At 39.9% G+C, this 22661-nt stretch overlaps 1 protein-coding gene across 2 annotated transcripts in view; it reads right to left on the bottom strand.

The window, feature by feature from the left end:
• Positions 1-22661, bottom strand: part of LOC311230537 (uncharacterized protein) — a 57638-nt gene that overhangs the window by 33520 nt on the left and 1457 nt on the right. For both annotated transcript variants that reach the window (XM_084316843.1, XM_084316844.1), the window contains exon 2: positions 14093-14547. In XM_084316843.1, coding sequence (XP_084172969.1) covers positions 14093-14547 — 455 coding nt within the window. The remainder of the gene's footprint in view (positions 1-14092; positions 14548-22661) is intronic.

The raw sequence follows: 22661 nt of genomic DNA, 5'->3' as shown, positions 1-22661 counted from the left end.
ATAAAATAGCGAGATATGATGCATTATATGCAATATGCCCAAATCGTTCTGGTTGATCGCCTGAAACCCCAAATACTCCCAAATCAAAAAGGTATATACCATGTACATATGTGTCGTCACAAAATCATCAAGGGGGGGGTCGTTTTGTGTTTGTCGAGCATGTTAAACACGACACTTATCATTACAAAGACATGTTTCAGGTTTGGTAAAATAGACATAGAATATACTTTACCTTAGCCAGAAGGTACTCCAAAAAGAATAATACCCAGTTATCCCATTGCGATTACCCGTGTATATGTCTATACTCGTGTATACGGGAAATAGGCTTCAGGCAATAAAATCTCGAGCGATCGCTCTGTCTCAGAGGAGGAGCCCTTACAGGAAAAAAAAGGTGTCTCCACACCAAGCTATCCCAGTTCAAAAGGTAGGCGATACTGCCACCTGGTGAGATTCGATCGTCATTGCAATTCCAACGTAGGCAGATGAGCCAGGGAGACCTCTGGCTGAGTGTATAGAACAGGGATCAAAGGAAAAAGATCAAAGGATCTAAAAACTTGATATTACGGTTTTGGCACTCAACGCTTGGCGACGAAACACAAGATTTTACATTTTTGGCGCCCAATGAGGTAAGATACAAGTAAAAAATATTACTCTGCCTTTTCGGTTTTCCATTGCCAAAATACCTGGTAACAGGTACTTTTTGGGTACTTTTTTAGTACCGGCTTTTTCGAGGTTCCAAGTGAAGGATTTGGGGTGCTTTTTCAATGTATGTGATGTATAGATTGGGGGGAGAGGATCACAGCTAAAACGGTGATCGAAATGTGCATGGAAGACGGTGATAGAAGAAGCGGTTCAGAGGCAGTAGCCAGCAGAATGTTTAGCAGCCAGCCCAATGTTTTGCATTCCTTGCAAGAACAAACTGATAAGAGTGTACTGTAGGCCCAGAGCGAGGGAGAGGGGTGACCTCTTTAATGCAACAGGGAATGAAACGTTTAATGGTGTGAAAGGTTATTTAGCAGTTGTCATGACAACGCGGCACATGACAACCAGAAAGGGGTGGGCTATCGTTGCTACGGCGAGGATCTATAAGTCGAACGGTGTTTCCGGGTGTAAGGCAGACTAGAATCTGACCAAGAGCGAGTAGGACTGAGATCACACAGAGGACACTCTGGGGGGGGGGGGGAGAATGCCACATCATCATTAGCTCCGGCTAACGCGAGGAGGGTTAGGCTAAAGACCAGGCCTGAACACTATTGGACTGAATAACAAAAGGACGATAGACGAACACACCGAAAGATCATTAGAAAAGACTATTCAAGGACGATACAATTTGATAACATCCGATTATGAGGTTCTGTTTATAGCAATAAAACAACGCTTTTCCTCATAAGGTATTTCACGGTGTCGAAGTGTCGAATTCTTACGGAGGTGGAGAATTAGTATGGTTTATGGATTGCACTAACGGGGGAGATAAGGATCTCATCAGCCAGTATCTTAGACGTCAGGACCATTAAAATGACACAACGCAGAGGAATTGGATGGAGAGCCAAAACAGATGAAGACGTGATACTGGCCAGTTTGATCAGGATCTTACACAAGCGAGTAGAAGTGGTACCAGAAAAGTGATGTGAAACACTGCAGACCACTGATTGGTCAGAAGAGAGAAGCGTCGGCGGTTAGGTGGCCGAGCGGAGATTGCGTTCGTCACCAGCCCCGGAGCTGAGCTGGATTTGCCTGTTCGAATCCAGCTCACAGCTCCGGGGTTGTCACCAGCTTGGCTGGCCGTCTGCACCGATACAATTGGCTGTATCAGAGGGTGGGAGAAGCTGGCGGGGTGGGTCCGGGTCGTTGTAAACAGCGACTCCTACAGTTCGGTCGGGGCGCCTGCTAAGCGCGGATTGGACGTGAGGGGGATAGTGTGGTCCTCCCACACGCTACGCCCTCTCAATGAGAATCCGCGCTGCCAGGTGAAAAGAAGCGGTGATTGGCTGGACGTGTGTCGGAGGAAGCACGTGGTAGCCTCCACTCTCCCAGATGATCTGACTGAGGGGGGTAAGTGCGCGGCGACCAGGAAGGGACTGGGAATTGGCATACGACTAACATTGGGATAGGAGAAAATCGGCGGAAAATGGAGGGGGAAAAAGACCAATAAAAAAAAAGAAAAGAGAGAAGCGTCACACGTTGGAGCGTCCTGCACAAAACACAACCATCTTTATTTATCGCGTAAGATCATTATTTGTTTGCAGCAGGAACAAGTGCAATAAACAAAAGGATACATTCACTGTGTATTCTGCCTCATTTATTGATGAAACAAAACAAACATCAACACAATTTACCACCAAGAGCGGAGAGTTTAGTCTCACAAAAAGATAGCTGATTTGTTAAGCTTGTTGTTAGCTTACGTGCTAATGTGATTGCGTTTTACCATGGCTAGCGTACATAGCGTGATCAATATAACTCGCTATTGATTGTTTGTACTAGTAACGTTAATGCTAGTAGAATAGACACAACGTGAGGTAATCATCCATTTTAAACCGGTTATTACCTAATGTTATTACATGGCGTTTTCACATTCGCCGAAATGCTTGCTTGTGATTGGTAAATAGCCCGCGTCAGAGGTCCGTTATAATAATAACTTTATTTTTTTATCACACAATAATGACCGCTGTGGGACAATAATGACCGCTGTGCGCAGCTGTTCGCAATCAAGCCCACTACAACACTGTATCAGTGCTGCTCAGCATATGCACAGCTGCACTCAAGTCATGCAATCAGACCACAGACCTGCCGGCTGCCGATAATAATAATCACTTTATTTGGGCTGACAGAGCCACAGAACAACTGCGTCTTCATTTGATCTAGTCTTGTCGATGAATTAGGTATATTGTTAGTAAGTTAGCCATGTAATAAGCGGGATAATGTATAGCTATACTCGATCATTGTCGCAAAATAATTGACCTTCACTGACGTTTAAAACACCTCGGCGCTGCGCCTCTGTATTTTAAACTCTTGTGTCGGTCAATTATTTTGCGACAATGACCTTGTAGCTATACATTATCCCTTACTTAATGTTAGCAGAATAGACACGAGAGGTAATGTTAACGTTAGCAGAATAGACAACGAAAGGTAACGTTAGCAGAATAGACACAACGAGAGGTAATGTTAACGTTAGCACAATAGACACAACGAGAGGTAACGTTAACGTTAGCAGAATAGACAACGAGAGATAATGTTAACAGAATAGACACAACGAGGTAACGTTAACAGAATAGACACAACGAGAGGTAACGTTAGCAGAATAGACACAACGAGAGGTAATGTTAACGTTAACTGAATAGACACAAGGTAACGTTAGCAGAATAGACACAACGAGAGATAATGTTAACAGAATAGACATAACGAGGTAACGTTAACAGAATAGACACAACGAGAGGTAACGTTAACGTTAGCAGAATAGACACAACGAGAGGTAATGTTAACGTTAACAGAATAGACACAACGAGAGGTAATGTTAACGTTAACAGAATAGACACGAGGTAACGTTAGCAGAATAGACACAACGAGAGGTAACGTTAACGTTAGCAGAATAGACACAACGAGAGGTAACGTTAACAGAATAGACACAACGAGAGGTAACGTTAACGCTAGTAGAATAGACACAAGAGGTAACGTTAACGTTAGCAGAATAGACACAACGAGAGTCTGGTTAATGTTGTTATTGATTGATTGAAAACCGTTTACTCTGGCTTGCTCCAAGCCCTCACGGACATAGCTATGCTCACGGAGCTCTCATGCTGTACGCCAGCGGCCCCACCTCCCCACACGGAGACAAGCGGAGTACAGTGGAAAACGAATGAAGTACCAGGCAGGTACCTAAAGCGAGTAGAGTAGGGTAGGGTATAGTCGAGTAGGTACTATGCAATGGAAAAGAGGCATAAGTAAATGTGTTTTAAACATTTAGACGTTTTTTTTTTTTTTATAGCTAAAAGTGATGTTGTAATTTTGCAACCAATGGCCTCACAGGGTTAAATGGAAATAATGAACTCCGACACAAAAATATGTATGCCATGGACTACAATCGGAGCATGGGTGGTGTGGATTGATCTGATGTTGCTTGGTTACTACAGCGTCCACCACAAAACATTTTCAGTTCAGTTCAGTTCAGAGTTTTTATTTGCCACATGGAATCATACAATCATAGTTTCTTCATTACACAATCATAAATAGTCATTCCTATATAATATAATATAAAATATAATAATAATTTATACCATTATAAAAGAAACACACAATCCACAGTTAAACAAGAAAAAATTAAATAATAATAATAATGATAAAGAATAAAAGACAGAAGAAAAAGAAAAAGAAAAGATCTCACTATTCAGATCACATTTGATTTTCATACTGACTAAAAAAATTTTTTTATAATTTTTTTGAATTGATAAACACTATTACATCCCTTAAGCTCGCTATGGAGAGAATTCCACAACTTTACACCAATAACTGAAGGACACATCTGTTTAAGTGTGGTACGTGCAAACTGATGTTTAAAATTGTATTTTCTCCTACTAAACTCACTTTCTAAATGAAAAAGATTTTTCTGGCAGTGTATTATTTCTTGCCCTAAACATAATTAACATTGTTTGAAACTTAACCATGTCTTCAAGTTTAATTATTCTAGATTTAATAAATAATATATTTGTGTGTTCTCGATAACTCACTTTATGTGTGATTCTTACAGCCCTCTTCTGTAGTATATATAATGGTTTTATATTAGTCCCATAAGTATTCCCCCATACTTCAACACAATAACTTATATAAGGTGAGATGAGTGAGCAGTAGAGTGTTCTCATTGCCTCATACTCTAACTAACACATCCTTTACTTTATTCATAACAAAAATACTCTTTAGACATATTTTTTTTAACGTGTGCTATGTGAAGTGATACAAGTATTTTTGTGGACATTGCAGTGGTGAACAGTTTCATTCTCCACAAGGAGCTGTTCAAGAGGAGGAATGACCCTGACATGAAGAGGCCACACACAATAATACAGAATAGGAACAGTTTTGCAGAGTGGCATAATGCTGAATAGGAACTGTTTTGTAGAGTGGCATAATGCAGAATAGGAACTGTTTTGTAGTGGCATAATAGGAACAGTTTTGTAGAGTGGCATAATGCAGAATAGGAACTGTTTTGTAGTGGCATAATAGGAACAGTTTTGTAGAGTGGCATAATGCAGAATAGGAACTGTTTTGTAGTGGCATAATAGGAACAGTTTTGTAGAGTGGCATAATGCAAAATAGGAACAGTTTTGTAGAGTGGCATAATGCAGAATAGGAACTGTTTTGCAGAGTGGGATAATGCAGAATAGGAACTGTTTTGCAGAGTGGCATAATGCAAAATAGGAACCGTTTTGTAGAGTGGGATAATGCAGAATAGGAACTGTTTTGTAGAGTGGCATTATGCAGAATAGGAACTGTTTTGTAGAGTGGCATTATGCAGAATAGGAACTGTTTTGTAGAGTGGCATTATGCAGAATAGGAACAGTTTTGCAGAGTGGCATGATGCAGAATAGGAACAGTTTTGCAGAGTGGCATGATGCAGAATAGGAACAGTTTTGCAGAGTGGCATGATGCAGAATAGGAACAGTTTTGCAGAGTGGCATGATGCAGAATAGGAACTGTTTTGTAGAGTGGCATTATGCAGAATAGGAACAGTTTTGCAGAGTGGCATGATGCAAAATAGGAACAGTTTTGAGGCTTGCAGCAGGTACAAATGACAGTGGCATAACAGACATGTATATAATATTTATACATAGTTCTGATTTGTTATTTGTGCGTTTGATTATATTTGGTTATATTGTGTTGTGTATTGTGAATCTCATTCTATGTTCATGTTTCAAAGTTTGCTCTTAGTCATTTTATTCTCAGGTTGAAAATACATTCGAGACTAACTTAATTTAGGTTGTATGGTTTTCTTTGAGTGGGAAAATAAATAGACTTGAATAAACAAGTGAGACAACAGTTGAATTTGGGTGGAACCTATAGTGATGTCAGTGAAATATAATTAGTTTTACAGTCTGGTACATGATAAAGGTCCAATGGCACCATCTGGTGGTCTGCCTGCATATAACTACTAAAACCTCTAAAGTTGCACTGGCTCAAGTTATAGGCATCTAACTGAAATACTGATCATACATTGGAAAACTGATTCCTAGATGATTTGGACTACTAACTCGTGTTTCCAAGTGGATATTCACTCTAAAAACCGTACATTTTTTATTCTTTACAATGTTCTCCATTTGCTCCGTCACAGTAACATCCATGTTGATTCCGACACGTGTTAGCTTTCTTTCTTTTAATCCGTAAGCTTAGCATTGTATTGTATTTTATCTTAGTACTTTTATCATGTCTATTTTATTATCTATTCTATTTGATTCCATTATTATTTGTATTCTTTGCACAAATCGAAGCGGGCATGGCCACCTTCATTTCACTATAGGTCTTGTGTATGCATGTGATGAATAAACCTCTTGAATCTTGAATCTTTTCATATAAAGATTATGTTTATGGCCCTTGTGGTTGTGGACATATTCCATATTTATTGTGGGCATGTCATTTTGAGCAGGAAACTTGAAAAGTAGGCCTGGTACCTAAGAAGTTAATTGGACGGTAGACCGGTTGAACGGGTATACAAGTAGAAATCTGTGCCACGGTAGAGACTCTTCCGGATGTACCGGTAGAAGGCTACTTTTAGGCTTTTTCACATTTACAAATGTAACACACAAAGCTAGCGAACTGCACGCTTCCATTCAAATATAATGAACTAGTTTGTGGAAAAAGACACGTCAAAAGATTGGCCCATTATTGGCCAATAAAAAAAGCAGTGCAACTTAAACCTAGAAACAAACGTATGCTCTCTGAAATGGAGGGCAGCGAGTGTGTGGTGCTGGAGCTCCCGTTCCCGATGCAAACAAAGAAGAAGAGCTAGTTTGATAGTCTCCCTGAGAGTAGCAGACGTCCCGTGATGACCGGGAGGATGTGACCCTCTCTGCGCCACCCCCAATATTTCAAAATGGCCAGTTGCTATTGCATGCACTTTACACATACGAGTGCATGCTTACTAACTGTTCGCCTGTTTTATTGCAACACTACCATCACTGACATCTAAGAAGGGAGATCCCCCCCTTGAACAGCCTTCTAAGGTTTCTCTCCTCCACATTGCCTGTGGTGCATTTTTTCCTATTGCTAGGTTTTAGTGAGTTTTTCCTTACCTTCGCGTGGGGTATGTCTGGGAGTGTTGCATTCATTTATTATTTTTTTTGGACTTTATGGTGTTTTTGTTTTGTTCTTAATTTATTGTGATGTTTCTTCTTGACTTGTTTAAAGAAGACGTTTCCGGCCGATGGGGACATTAACGTGTGTTGTCGGGCCTTACAAATAAATTTGATTTGATAGAAAGGTGCTTCTGAGCCAGGCTTTCTTTGAAATTGTGCTGGTCCCCATGTCCAGGAAGATTTCAATATCCGGTCAATTCCGGTCAAATATTATCCGTGTTTATTGGGGCTTATTGCAATAATGTTATCGCCGATACTACTACTAAAAGTCAGTTAACATTTGTAATCATTAACATTACCTCCACTTTGTCTGCACTGCAACAGCTCTCTCTCTCTACTCATTGGACATCAGATTTCTTGAGTAAAAAGTATTTCAGAACGAGACTTTTTTTTTTGCGCTCGATTTCTGCTTCAGTGGCAAAAACAACTTTGAGTGGACCTACGTTCCTAGGGGAAATATTTTCACAAGACATTATGACCACTTGGAACCACATTAAGTAAAAGACAAAGAACAACCTCATAGTTAAGTCTTGTTCTGCTCCTAAAGCATATTCTATTATCATTATAAGAAAAACAAATATACTGTGATATATAGTATACCTTTACCATCCACAATTTTAAATATACTATACTAGATTTTAGGCCATACCACCCACTGATATGTCCTTTGCATTATTCAATGTAGTCATTACGTAACAAGTTGTCAAATTGGTTGGAACTCATCTGTATTTATATCACTGCAATTACTATGCTATCTTCATAAGACTCCTTTGTATTTATGTAAATTGGCATGGCGTCCTTGCATATGGGTGGTTATATATATATATATAATTCACATAGTAATGGAATCATTCAGTTCTGTTTCACAGACTCTTATCTTTCCAAAAATGTGTGTGGTATTGTAGATGTTTGTGAAAATAATTTATTTTTATTAGTATAATGTGCTAGTGAGTCAAATTATCATGGTTCAGTTCAGTTAATTTTTATTTTGGATATTGGACACATAATGGTCATTCCATAAATCGCCAAAGTTTTACCAGCTGCTATTGCAGCATTGTCCGAAAAGGGCTAGGGAGAAGCACTAGGCTTGTCGGGCCCTACCCCTGAAGACTTTTTTTTGTTACATTTACATACATTATTAACCTTTTTATTTACCCAGCGTAGGTTCTGAATGCTCTTTTTCAGGAACGCCCTGCTTCACATTCACACAGTTCCATTCACACCTGGGAGCTGCCCAGTACAACCACAGTCTGCCACCGTTGGCCACTGAGCAACTCCACTGGAGCAGTTGGGGGTTAACCCTTTCACTGCCACACTACCAAACGGTTAACCCTTTCATTGCGACAATACACAGAAGGTTAACCCCGTCACTGCCACACAACAGCCGGTTGTGTGATAGTAAAGGGTTAACCTTCTGTCGTGTGGCAGTGAAAGGGTTAAGTGCCTTGCTCAAGGACACTTCAGCGGTTGGTGTTAAGGGGATAGGAGAGGGTTATTAATTCACTTCCCCAGCCCAGATTTTTTCCTGCTGGTCCGGGGGATCGAACCAGCGACCTTCCGGTCACAAACCCGCTTCTCTAACCATTAGACCACCCGCTGCCCAAAATTGCAAAATTACTATATACAGTATACACATATATACCTGCACATGTCTACACACCTAGCCATATTCATACATGATGTCTATAGCATTGCTCTGTATATATATATATATACACACACACACATACTAGGGCTGACCCCTATTAGTCGAATAATCTATCAAAAGGAGCCGTAGTCGACTGCCAACCTCTTAGTAAAAAAAATAAATAAATAAAAAAAAACATTATAATTAAAAAAAAATGTTATCATTCTTTCCAAAAGAAAAGAGGCCTAGAAGCGTGGCTAACGCTAATGGCATGCATACCAGAGGCTAACTGCCTAAGAAAATAGGCACAGAGGCACTGAAAAAGGATTTCACCCATCTAATGAACACACTAGACTAGACAAATATCAAGATGTATCCATCAGTGGACCAATTGCATGCTTTTGCAGAGGACAAGAAGCCTTCGGTCGACTTCTTCAGACAGTAAGTAACCTCGTTCCCAGCTTTATCTCGAGAGATAAAGCCTGGTAAAGCACTACGGCCGAAAGTGGGAATCAGGTAGGAAGTCCCGCCCCTGAAATCACGACACGGTGCTCATGAAAATGTATTCCCCCCAGAAACAACCTCGTTATCGCCTCCCTCGACAGGCTGACAGACCTGCTTGTTGTTTGTTTCGCTGGGGACTATAAACAGATCAGGGGTGCCCGGAAACCGGAAAGCCTGTATTTCTGTATTTCCGATTCACATTTTAGGAGGCATAGCTTTACCAGCCTAGACAGTAAGCACCCCCACAGCCCAAATGGAATGAAAAAAAAATATATATATATATATATTTTAGAGAATTTATATATATATATATATATATATATATATATATATATATATATATATATATATATATAAATTCTCTAAAATATATATTTTTTTCATAGTCAACCAATAGTCTACTATCGGCTAATTTCGGCCAATCATAATCGACTATCCAAATCCTTAGTCTGGGACAGCCCTAATACATACATATCCATACATAGTTGCATGTATATAAAGTGATACAGTATATAGTACACATTACAGTATATAATAGCGTATACAACACATATAATGTGATATAAGATATAGTATATGATATAATAGTATATAGTGTAAATATAGTTTACTAATATAATAATAAATTCTAATATTATATAATGTAATATAACGTATAATACAATATCATATATATTTTTTTATTAATTAAATGCAATTAAAGCTCTTCTTCCCTTCTGTACCTATCGAAAATAGATTATTAGACTAGATTTTAATTGATTTATGTTTTCACAATATTTGAGATCATCCTCTCAACCCATTCCACAGGGTGGCTCGGTAAGAGATGCACATTATTTTCAGCTTTGTTTTCATCACAGGTTTTTTTTTAAGTTCAATGGTCCTCTGAGGTTGTATCCCCCCTCTTTATCCATACATTTGCCGGTAATTGATTATATCTTGCAGAGTTTTAAAGTTTACCATATCAATGAACTTCAAAATATGCGATTGTAGGAACAGTGTGTGTGGTCCCGATATCCTGCATTGTTTATTACCCTTATTGCTCTTTTTTGTAGGATAATCAATGAATTTATGGTTGTTTTGTATGCGTTACCCCATACCTCTGTGCAGTAATAGGCAAAATCATTGCACAGTACAGAGTGTGCAATGAATTGGGATTGAGTATTCTATATGGGGTTTCCAGCAGTTTATGGTCTAAAATCACTCCCAGGAATTTATTTTCATATATTCTTTCCATTATATTATTATCTATTATCAACTGAATGTCTGTTTTTATCTGGCGGTTTCCAAACACCATACATTTTGTTTTTAGATTCAAAGATCATTTATTTATATCAAACCAATGATTTATAGTGTGACGAGTTATTCTGTACAAAATTTAAAAGTGGTGTATTTTAATTATGTATGTCTATTTATCAGCATTCCTCATCACTACTATACACATTTCTAGCTCTTCCTTATGCAAATTAGTGATAATTCTAACATTTCTTACCAAAAAGCCTTCATAATGTCATAATTCTGAAAGTCAAATGATATGCTGTCACACCATAGGATGAATCACACCACACAACAATCTGTAATGCAAGAACGTGTATTTAATCCATTTAACAAACAAAAATAGTTTCAACACATGATTGATATCATGGTGCGAATTTACAGTAGAATCATTGATATTTTTTTTATCATTGTATAGCACTTCTGAACAACTGAAGAAACATTCATTCATCGTCCAACTGTATTAATCCCATGGTAATCCCATGGTAAGCACTTCTTTCTAAATCTTCTGTAGATCTCTCTTCTTTGTCTCTCTTCTTCGTCCTGCATTTTAACTGCGCATGTCTCCATAATTCCCTAAGTCTTTCTCTTCTAGATGGTGGTAGAGAATTTACCCTGAACATTTGTAATTGCCCTGTCAGTTTCTTCTCTTGGTATCTGTAATGAGACCAATTCAAGATAGATATTTTAGAAACAGACAAATTATCAGATACATTTTGAATAAAAAATTTAATTTACTTATTATAATAACAACATTCACACTATAGACTAGTTTTCTCAGACCCCTTGTCAAATCATCACCTTTTTCATCCAAGAGTGTGTGTGTACACTAGGGCTGTCTTAAATACTTCGAAGCTTCGTTCGATGGGCATGGGATTAGAATATGAAAAGAAAATCCGATTATGTAAAAAAAAATATATATATGATTTTTTTTTTTTTGCAAAAAAATCGTCGTTTATAATGCAATGACCGACGTTAAATGAAGCATGTAGTATGGGTGATATATTGATCTTAGTAGTTTGTATGGATAATAATAATCAAAAACGCTGAAACTCACCGCAGCTTCCTTGTAGCGATGGGGGATGATACTGGAGCAAAAAGTTCGCTATTATGGGATGTTGATCTAGAGATGAACCATTTTCGGGTTGTATAATATTATATACGTCCAAATAACGTTGTTTATTGAGTTATGACAACCGATCGATTATCCAGTGTGTCAAGATGGAGTCCCGGGAGCGATCGCGAGTGGCGGACGGAATAGGGGGGACACCAAGCACTTCCGGCCCCACTTAGCCACTTCCGGTTTGGCGATCGGCCACCAAGTGGCAATATTGAACCGTTGGAGAGTTGAGTGGAGATCCCCAGCACCAGTCAAGGATCCGTCAGTGAAATATGATTACCATGACAGATTTTTGAAATATTGATCTCAAAGACGCTGTAAAACGTCATTGGCAGATTACGCATGGCGAGGAATGACGTCTTAACACGTCATTGACGATTAAAGGGTTAATTACAACAAGCAATGCCGTTTGTTATTTAAGATGAGGTCGGACTCGGCACTGACAGATTTGTGTTCATTGTGCTGCTTTTATAAAGCCTCAAATGACGACTTACAATATTTCATGAAAGCAAAGTGTTTAGTTTGTCTAAGATTTTAAAAGGTTTAAACTTTACAGCACTGACAAAGTTGAACAAAGTGCTGTACAAGTCCCACAACATAAAAAAGAAAAAATATAAAAAAAAAATTTACATTTTTTATTTCGAAGCTTCAAATTAAAATCGAATCTCGGCCCCGAAGCTTCGAATTCCGAAAAAAATTATCGAAGGTCAGCCCTAGTGTACACTATTGGATTTCTAGATATACAGGGCTTTTCTACCCGTTATATGGGCTCAGTGTACAGCACATGTTGTACAACTAACATATTTGATCAGTTTAATGGTTTGACTTACTTTTCTCGTCTTTTTCTCAGGACATCCTCTCTCCTTACAGGATCTCCATTTAATCTCTCCCTGTAGTTCCTTGTTCTTTCTGCACTCGCCACCGCTCTAGTGAAATCTGTCTCAAACTGAAAAAGAAAACAAGTGAAAGGGAAACATTTAAACTACAACATCTTGAAGATAAACATGGATTTAGTTTGAGAAATGGGATAGTAAGGAAGTAGGTATATAGTGTTAATACAAGTGACGAAGTGTTAAAAGGACAGAATATTCATTCAACTTAAGTTAGTTCGTTTTAAAATATGTATGAAATAGTATTATATAATTAAGTCTGTAAATGCAGTTCATATTATAGTGACACATGAATCATATGGTGTGATGAGAAAACCCTGTAACACCATTGTGCATTGGGGCTATATGCTAGCATGCTAACAACACTCATTGGCACATGGCAATATAGATTTAGAATAGACTCAAAAGTATCTTATTTTTGGCATTTTTGCATAAAATGAGTCACACCAAAAGACAGTGTGAAAGGTCTAAAAGTGGGAGTGCCTAAATATACCATATATATATATTGAGAAAACTAAGAGGGGTAACTCACCTTTCAATGTCCTTCAGAGATGTTGTCCTACTTCCGGAAAAGATGAAGGACCCCCCCCCCCCCCCCCCCCACCCCAAAGGTTTCCAAACAATTGCCAGTTGAAAAATATGAATGGCGCCACACCATATGATATCCATTGGGAACATTTTTGGGACAAAATATTTTTGTTTATGGAGCATTCAAAATATTATGCCTGGACTTTTAGAAGATCACACTCACAAGTAGAAATCCAAGTTGTGAATATGTAGTTAAATAAATAAACAAATGCATACATTTTCTTGTTTTTATTCAAAAATCAAACTTTGTGTAATATGGGCTTTTACTCATTTGGCTAAAATTTGAGAATAACTGGAACAATAATCCCATAAATGCTCTGTGCATTCATATAAAACAAAATGTTCTGTGCAATATAAAAATAATCATCATGTATTTTTTCATTATTGACACCAAGGACTCCAAAAAGGCCATGTCACGATTGTCACGTCAGCCACCCATATACTCAAATGCAACACAGAACATAAGACTGTGTTAATAATAATAATAATAATAATAATAATAATAATAATAATAATAATAATAATAATAATAATAAATAATAATAATAAATGTAACACCAATAATAATAACATATGCAAACAAAAAGTGCATAGTGCTGCTAATTTTATTTAAAGTTTAATATAAATCTGTTCAGTTTGTATCTGTACTTTTTGAAAATTTTAATTATTATTTTGGACACTATAATGGTGATATGAAATGTTCACACCAACACATCTCTAGTTGTTTCCCCCTTGTATGTGTGAAACAGCTCACCTTCTTCTTCAGGCTCTTGTGGCAGTCCTCACACCGGGAACGCTTCTTGCCTTTCTTCTGGTGCGCCGCCTGCGCGGGATCGCCGGGTGCCGTGGGCTCCTCTGGGCTCTGCCGGCCCTCGTTGTCGCTGGCCATGTCCGCCACAGAGAAGGTGGACTGAGAGTCGCCGTTGCTCTCCACCTTTACGATGCGGAGCGCGGGGGACAAGCAAGGTAGGCCCGGCGGGGCCTGATCCGTGTCGTGAGGCAGGCTCGGGTCCTGATCCGTGCCACTCTTCACGGTGCCGCGCGGGAGGACCAAGTTGGCGGCCGCATCTCCTCCCGGGCTGGTCGCGTACTCCTCCTGCTCCTCTTTGATCCTCATGAGCCACGCCTCCGGGTGCTTCCCCTCTGCCAGACCGGCGCTCTGCTCCTCCGAGGGCGGCTCAACGGACATCATGGTGGGAGTCGGCTCGTCTAGTGAAATGAAAAAAAGAAAACGGCAACATAGAATATAGGTTTCCGCCAGCATTTTCTTTTGGCCTGGTGGCGTGTGTTATTGTCAGCATTTGTATCGTTAAAAAAAAAGGAGAACACTGACAAAATTAAATAATTGAAATGCATTATTTCTAGGGAAATTCTTGGCCGAAATCGATACCGAAAATAGGAAACAGTTGGCTGAAAACCGAAAGGCCGAAAATGATTCATACTAGAATAGATTTTTTTTATACCAATGTTGTTCAGCTACCTGATTATGGAAAAATATATGATTATGGCTAAACTTAACTTAAATAATAAATAATCACTATTATGGGTCCATAAAACATTTATTCAGCACTTCTGAATGCATACAGTACATTAATTCCAAGTCAAGTGCATTTTCTTTTCTCTGTAGGATAACTACAACAAAGTGCATTCAGAACAAAGCCAATGTGCTTTAAAACTGCATAAAGATCTGCACACATGAGGGAGAATAGCTTATAGCAGACTTAATGATGTTACTGTAGTGGCTACAGTAAGCATTTTATATAAAAGTACTCTGTATTTTTGTATGACAACTAATAAAGAAACTTGAACTACTGTCATAATTCACTGCGTTCTAGCCTACATGGAAGGACTGTTGTATTTACTACATCTCCCGTGACTATTAGCGGGGGATGACGTAGTGAAAGAGGACCGGAAGCCTTGTTAGCTAGCTTAACGCTAACGTTAATCAAAAAGGTTTTTAACCGCGACGGGCATATAGTAATGGTGAGGATATAAAGCATGTTAAAGACGCATTTATTGGACGCGTTGTGCGCAGAGTTTACATAGAAACAGCACGACTCCCGAGTCCCAAGAGGAGTTATCACAGGCTGCAGAACGCAGGACTGAAGAGCTCACGTTGCGCATGTAATGACTGAAGCCGCGTTTTGATGACATCATCACAACAACACGCGTTAGGTTACAGGTTGTTTCTGTTCTTTGACATTCTGTGATATATTTTCGGTGAAAAAACTCTTTCGGCCAAAAGCCGAAAGGCCATTTTTGGCAATTTTCGGCCGAAAATTTTCGATGCATCCCTAATTATTTCCACAGCCTTGGAGAGCTCAATCAATATTTGTGAATATGAGCTACTCTCCAAGAGAAAACGTTTTAAAATTTAAAAAAAAAAAGCATAGTATCCACAAGAGCGTGCTAAAGCCAAAACTAGCGTAGCATTGCAGATCGGGTCACCCGGCCGACATCACCAACTCCAGTGCATTTTCTGCAACATCTGGTCATTTAAGGTTAGCAATTTGGCTTTTAAAAATAGGAACGTTAACAAAAACATAAAATCTTTTGGTGAAACACAGTTTCCATTAACACCACACGACATGCAGTATCACACTTGTGTTTTTAATATAGTCTGTTTTCATTGAAATGTGAAGACATTTTATAGTATTTGTGTGCTCTCACTATCTTGTTTTTATTTGCGTTTGTTTTATATCGTCGCCTTCTTAAAATAGTGGCCTAAGTCATAATTTCTCATTTTTCAGGAAACATAAACTGTAGGCTTGGCACCTTGGTTGAGAAATGCAGGCTTCAGTCTATGTTGTTTAGTCCATCTGTTCAGTCCTGTTCAGTCCTGTTTCAAGCTACACAGTGGCTGCGGTTACATGGTGACTTTTAATTCCGAATTATAACTTCGGAATCAAATCATTCGGATGTAAAAAAAAAATCATGCGAGTTTACATGTCAAATCTTAATTCCGACAAGGTGTTTACATGAAAGTCACTGTCATCGTAAGGTTTGGGGTTGGGAAGGCTTCTGATTGGGTAAACGTAAACAGGATGTTAACGTCATTACGTTTACCAGAAGTAAACAAACCAGCTGCGACCGGTATTCTCAGCTACTGTGCTAGCGTACCAAACAACATTAACCAGACTCTCGGTGTGTCTATTCTGCTAACGTTAAAGGCCTCTAAATGCTACAGCAACTTCAAAGCAACTGCACCACAACATCGACAAAGCAAAGGTGTTGCAGGCCTTTATGCTTCTGCAACATCGACGCACAGCCTATGTAACATTGTACCCCGTATGTAGCAACCCATTGATAACAAGCAGACAAATAAGCATAATTTTTACTTCCGGGCGGGGGGTTTCAAAATAAAAGCGACGTCTAAAAGCACCGTAAATACGTTTATTCTTTACAATATCTAACGTTACACGAACCTAAACTAATCTAAAGTTAGTTTAGGTTCGTGTTAACGTTAGATAATGTACAAAATAAACCTATTTACGGTGCTTTTAGACGTCGCTCTTTTATTTTGAAATCCCCCGACGGAAGTATTATAGTGTCTGTTGCTAGCAGCTTGACTTTTGCCGGCCGGTTCTGTGCTTTTTCTAGCTAACGTTACGTATCATCATTAGTTTCCAAAGGAGAGGAGAGAAAGACCGCGGCTCACATGCAGCTCAAACTACCTGTTGGAATAAATTAATTGATTGATGTTTAACTTGTCCCTGTGTGTGTCCAGTCATTTCGACTAGCAAACGTTGTATCTAACGTTACCTCAGGATACCATTGTATTTAGTTGGTTAGCTATGTAGCTATTTTGTGGATAGCATTTTGTATAGCATCAATACTAGCTGGCTGGCTACAGCTTTATTTACTAAATTATGGAGGCTATAATAATGTAAGGTTATAAAAATAAACATTCATATAATACAATAACCTAAATATATAGCTTTGGCTCCTACATCACTCTTGGCTAAATCAAACATGCCAGGTGAATCAAACACTGAGGAGGCATGTTCCTCTCCTCACTTCTCCCCCCAGCTCTTCTTTACTGGGTTTTTATTGTAGTTAAATCACTCAAAATCAAACAAATGGCAGGAAAATCAAACACTGGGAGGCATGTTCCTCTCCTCACTTCTCCCTTCAGCTCTTCTTTGCAGAGCTATTGATTGATGCCTATTTATGTGGCAAATTATCGAAGAAGTGATGACACTCGGTGGGCATGACATGTTTCATGGACTGAAGGTCCTGGAGTATGATCACGTAGTCTCTTGGGGTGATGATATCCGTAATAATTTTACGTTCATGGTACTATGCATGCTGTCACTCTATGTGTATGTGTCCAGCAACAAGGTACTTCGGTGTTATTAGTACCCCATATTTCCTGGCAAGCTCAGAAAATGCATTCGCCACATTTGCATTGCGGTTCTGATAACCACAACCATCGCTCCACACTACCATCTCCTTGATTTCTGGATGATCTTTGATCAAACCTTCAAAATGGCAATATTGAAGGTGTGCGAATACTTCGCTACCGAGATCGCCCTGAGTCTCGTCCCACATGTAGCAGTACCCTTCCTTTGATTTCAAGTCATAGAGGGTAAAGTTATGGACCTGCAGTTTTGTTTTGTAATACAGGCAGCTGGCTTGGGTTTTTGGACACAGCAGCACGGCTTGCAAGTCCATTGTCCAAACGGACTTCTCATTGTTTGCAGAATCCTTGTCGTGGGATTTATCTTGTCTTGCTTCATCTTTTGCCATGACATGTGCATCATATTTGGCCTTACTGATATTACCATGCTTCAATGAAACAAACATCACACTGATCTTTTCGAGGAATGAATACGGAATACTTCCCTTCATGGAACACATCTGTAAAATGCCGTATCCCAACGGCCTTCACTCCAGCAGTTGCAGCTGCTTGTTGATATTCCCGATGTAGTTGGGAGATTGTTGTGCCTCGGGGAAGGAACTTCTTGTCTTTGTAAGTCGCTGTGCTTCTGCAGTAATGCAAATCAACAGTGGGTAGGTCCTTCAACCAGTCCTTAAGGAAATCTGTGTGACGTCAGTTTCCAGCTTTGCATGCTTGCAGGGAGCGAAATTAACTTTGACTCACCGGCCAGTGGCGGGTAGATGGGAAGAATCTACCCGCCAAGCATATTTCTTACCTGCCAAATTTTGTTTGATTAAACAAAAAGATATATATATTTTATATAAAAAAAAAATTATTTTTAAATAAAATATATATTATATAATCATACTTGTAGTTGTATTATCTGCGAGACATCGCCACCACGCAATAAGTCAAAATGCTCGCTATCTGCAAACAGCTCCACTGTCTGTGTGTATACTTGAGAAGCCTCCAGCTCCAGCAAGGATTCTCCGGCCCTGCAGCTAGACCCTATATTCAGCTAGACCCTACATTCAGCATGCAAGGATTCTCCGGCGATGTAGCTGGACCCTATTTGTATAACGTTACGGTTCTTTTGTCAAATCACATTCAACATGCCCTCAGCTAGAATACGCATTCAATCAATGTTATAAGACATTGATATCAGGAGCTATCTGTAGCTACTGCTAGCCCGGTAGATAACGTTAAGACAATTTAGTTTACTGGGACAGATAGATCTAACGGGAGCTAACTAACGTGAGCTAGCTAACGAGGGAACGGAGGTATTATGCACTCGAGTCGACTATTGCTGGAGCATTTGTTGATATCAGCAGCTATCAGTAGCTAGCCATCTAGATACCGTTAGACAATGCCTTGTCATGTATTAAACTAAAAGTGAATAGTTGACTGAGTCATTGTTTAAACAGTAACGGTAGCTCATGGAGGTCCGATCTAGACTAGAGCAGACTGCCCGCATTTGCTTTCTCTCTCATGAAACCAGTCACGTCACTCTACTGTGATTGGACCGTTGACTTGAGTGCAATGTGGGACTTGTAGTTTTTTAACGATCTCGCGGCGGAGAAAAAAAAAGACGAGAGAGGCTATAATCTGTACTCGCACAATCAAAATAAGAGTATCGTTATGAACTACACGTCTACACGCCACACGGCGGGCAGCCCTCTAAGTGTCAAGCGCCAAAGGTAAAAACTGAGCGCCCCTGGCGGGCGGCGGGCTTTAGTTTCGGTCCCTGCATGCTTGCCACTCTTAGGTCCAGATTTAGTTGGCGGGGCTGCTGCTTGTCTGTCATGGTCGATGGTGTCTTCATTCAGCCAGTGTCTAATGGTTCTTTCATGGAGACCAAGTGTAGAAGAAAAAAGTGCCTGGCACACTTTATGACTCGTTCCATCCTGAAGTTTAAGTTGGTAGGACAATGACACATTGCGCCTGGATTCTTCAGCAACTTTCCTTTGCTTTATGGTGACCTTTGTGACTAAAGTTTTGATGTATAATCGACGTTCTTCCCAGGTGTTCATCGACCAAACATTCTGAAATATCCACTGCCTCCGTTCTTCTGTAATGGATTGGCAGTCTCGAGTCGTGACTCGTTGACAGAACTTTGAATTGCAGGGAGGACCCTTAGCCTTCGCAGGTATTGTTGCCACCTTTGCCCTTGTATGGCATTCATTTGAGACGTTTCTGCTTGGATTCATTCACTATTTTGTGTTTGTAATTAAACTATAATTTGTGACAGTAAAAGACTAAATAACTACACAACATGTATAGCCTGGCCTATATTATAGTAAACCTTATCACTTACCAATAGGGGACGAGCCCTGAATCATGGAAATTACTTCATCCAGACTGTAGCTTTTCTTGCTTCTCGAAGCATCTGCCATCTTGAAAAGTTGTAAAATTGCCAAAATCGCATGTCTTGTGACTTAGGCAAAAGATAAAACTGCCTAAGTCACACTCTTGACATAGGCAATATTCTTCCAGGGTAGAAACGGCATGATCTTTTCAATTAAGGATGTAGGCGATTGTACCAGAGGGTGGCCAGCATCATGAAGATATGAGTTAGGCAAAAAAAAAAAAAAAAAATGACTTAGGCCATTATTTTAAGAGGGTGACGATATGTAAAAATGTTCTGTATGCTGCGGCCTTCTTGGCCAGGGTCCGTTTGCAAAAGAGGTGGAAATATCAATGTATCAATCCTGGCTGATTAGATATCAATGCGATTAGTTTACCCTGGTTAAATATCAATGTGATTACCCTGGTTAAATAGCAATGTGATTACCCTGGTTAAATAGCAGTGTGATTACCCTGGTTAAATAACAATGTGATTACCCTGGTTAAATAACAATGTGATTACCCTGGTTAAATAACAATGTGATTACCCTGGTTAGATATCAATGTGATTCATTATAAGGTTCTGGTCCTACTTTAATAGCCCCCCATCACAGTCACGAAAGGGGCTAGGTCCTACTGCATCAACAACAAGTGTCTCCTCTGTCACAAGAAGAAGAAGAAGAAGAAGACAATGTCTCCTAAACATAAAAACGGACAACACGCTCATCACAGACAAGCTGGATGTAGCCAATTACTTAAACATTTTCTTCACAAACATAGCCACAACACTGGTAAACAAACTACCCTCCCACTCAGGGCTTTATGGGGTAGAACACATAGTAGCTTACTACAAAAACCTAGGGGTCCGCAAGGACGACTTCAAGCTGGAAATGGTAACAACAGATGAGGTACTCAAAAAACTGAGCGCCCTCCAACCTAACAAGGCCACTGGTCATGACAACATCCCCTCCAAATTCCTCAGACTCAGCAGCCGCCATCACCCCAGTCATCACACACATAATAAACCTCTCCATAAAACAGGGACACGTCCCCAAGGACTTCAAAATTGCGAGGGTTACCCCTCTGCACAAAAAGGGCAGCAAATTAGACCCAGGCAACTACCGCCCTGTTTCTATTCTCACCTCCATCTCGAAAGTCATGGAAAAAATAGTCTACGAACAGGTCGAAAAGTACCTAGCGGAAAAAAATCTAATCTACGAATTCCAATCTGGCTTCAGAACATCGCACTCCACTGACACATGCCTTCTCTATTTGAATGACCACATCAAACAAGAGGTGGATGCGGGCAAATACTGCGGCATGGTCATGCTGGACCTACAAAAGGCCTTCGACACTGTCAATCACTCCATTCTGACTGACAAGCTAAAAGCAATTGGTTTTGATAGTCTATCAGTGAGCTGGATGCAATCCTACCTTGAGGGGAGGGAACAGATGGTGGAGGTAAACGGTACCCTATCCCCCCCCCTCACAGTGAGCTGTGGTGTTCCACAAGGAAGCATACTAGGACCGCTACTGTTCCTAATTTATGCAAATGACATGTCGTCAGCCTGTGACTGCAACTTGTTCCTGTTTGCGGACGACTCAGCCCTGGTCTCTGACAAGAACAAGTTACAGGTTGAAAAAACCCTCAGCTCGGAACTAGGCAGAATCTGCATATGGCTCGCTGATAACAAACTATCATTACACATAGGCAAAACGGAGTCCATTCTCTTCGGTTCAAATAACAAACTCAGCAAGACCGACGGCTTCTCAGTTACAGTGGGTGACAATATTGTCACAAGGAAAGATGAAATTACCTACCTGGGTTCCATCCTAGAGGCTAATCTCTCCTGTGACAAAATGGCATCCAATGTAATAAAAAAAAGTCAACCAAAGAACTCGATTCTTGTACCGGATCTCCTCTCTGGTAAACAGGAATACCCTGAAGACTCTGGCAGGAGCACTCATTCAAGGGTACTACGACTATGCTTGCACCTCATGGTACCAAAGCACCTCAAAGGCGCTAAAAACAAAATTACAAACATCTCAAAACAAACTGGTCAGACTACTGCTTGACCTTACTCCTAGAACCCACCTCACCCCTGCCCACTTTGACAACCTAGGATGGCTTAGAGTAGACGAGTACAGCAACTTGCAATGGGCCTGGTCTACAAGATACACTACATGACCAAGGTACCCATGTACATGTCAAAATACTTCCCAAAGGTCAGTGAATACCACGATCACAACACCAGAGGGAGCTCCACAAATCATGTTAAACCCAGATTCGGCTCAAATAAGGGACTAAACACGTTTCGCAATTATGCCACATCAATGTGGAACGCCCTACCCAAAGCTGTAAAGGAATGTGGATCACTACCCACTTTCAAAACCAATCTCAAGGGACACCTACGGGAGACTGCAATTCAAAACTGGCCCCTGTAAATGTCCTAACCCAACCCCCTCCAATGTACAGTCATTTACCTAGTATGGTTGTCAATAGTCCAATGTACAATTTTGCTTGTTTGTACAGTGTCCCCCCCGCGTGTAGCTTTATGCCAAGCAAGCAGTGCAAAAATTTACCGTAGTGGCGTGCAGT

The sequence above is a fragment of the Notolepis coatsorum genome (genome assembly GCF_963971535.1).
Source record: "Notolepis coatsorum genome assembly, chromosome: 6".
NCBI classification, from domain to species: Eukaryota; Metazoa; Chordata; class Actinopteri; order Aulopiformes; family Paralepididae; genus Notolepis; species Notolepis coatsorum.
This window is presented reverse-complemented; position numbering and strand designations above follow the sequence as displayed.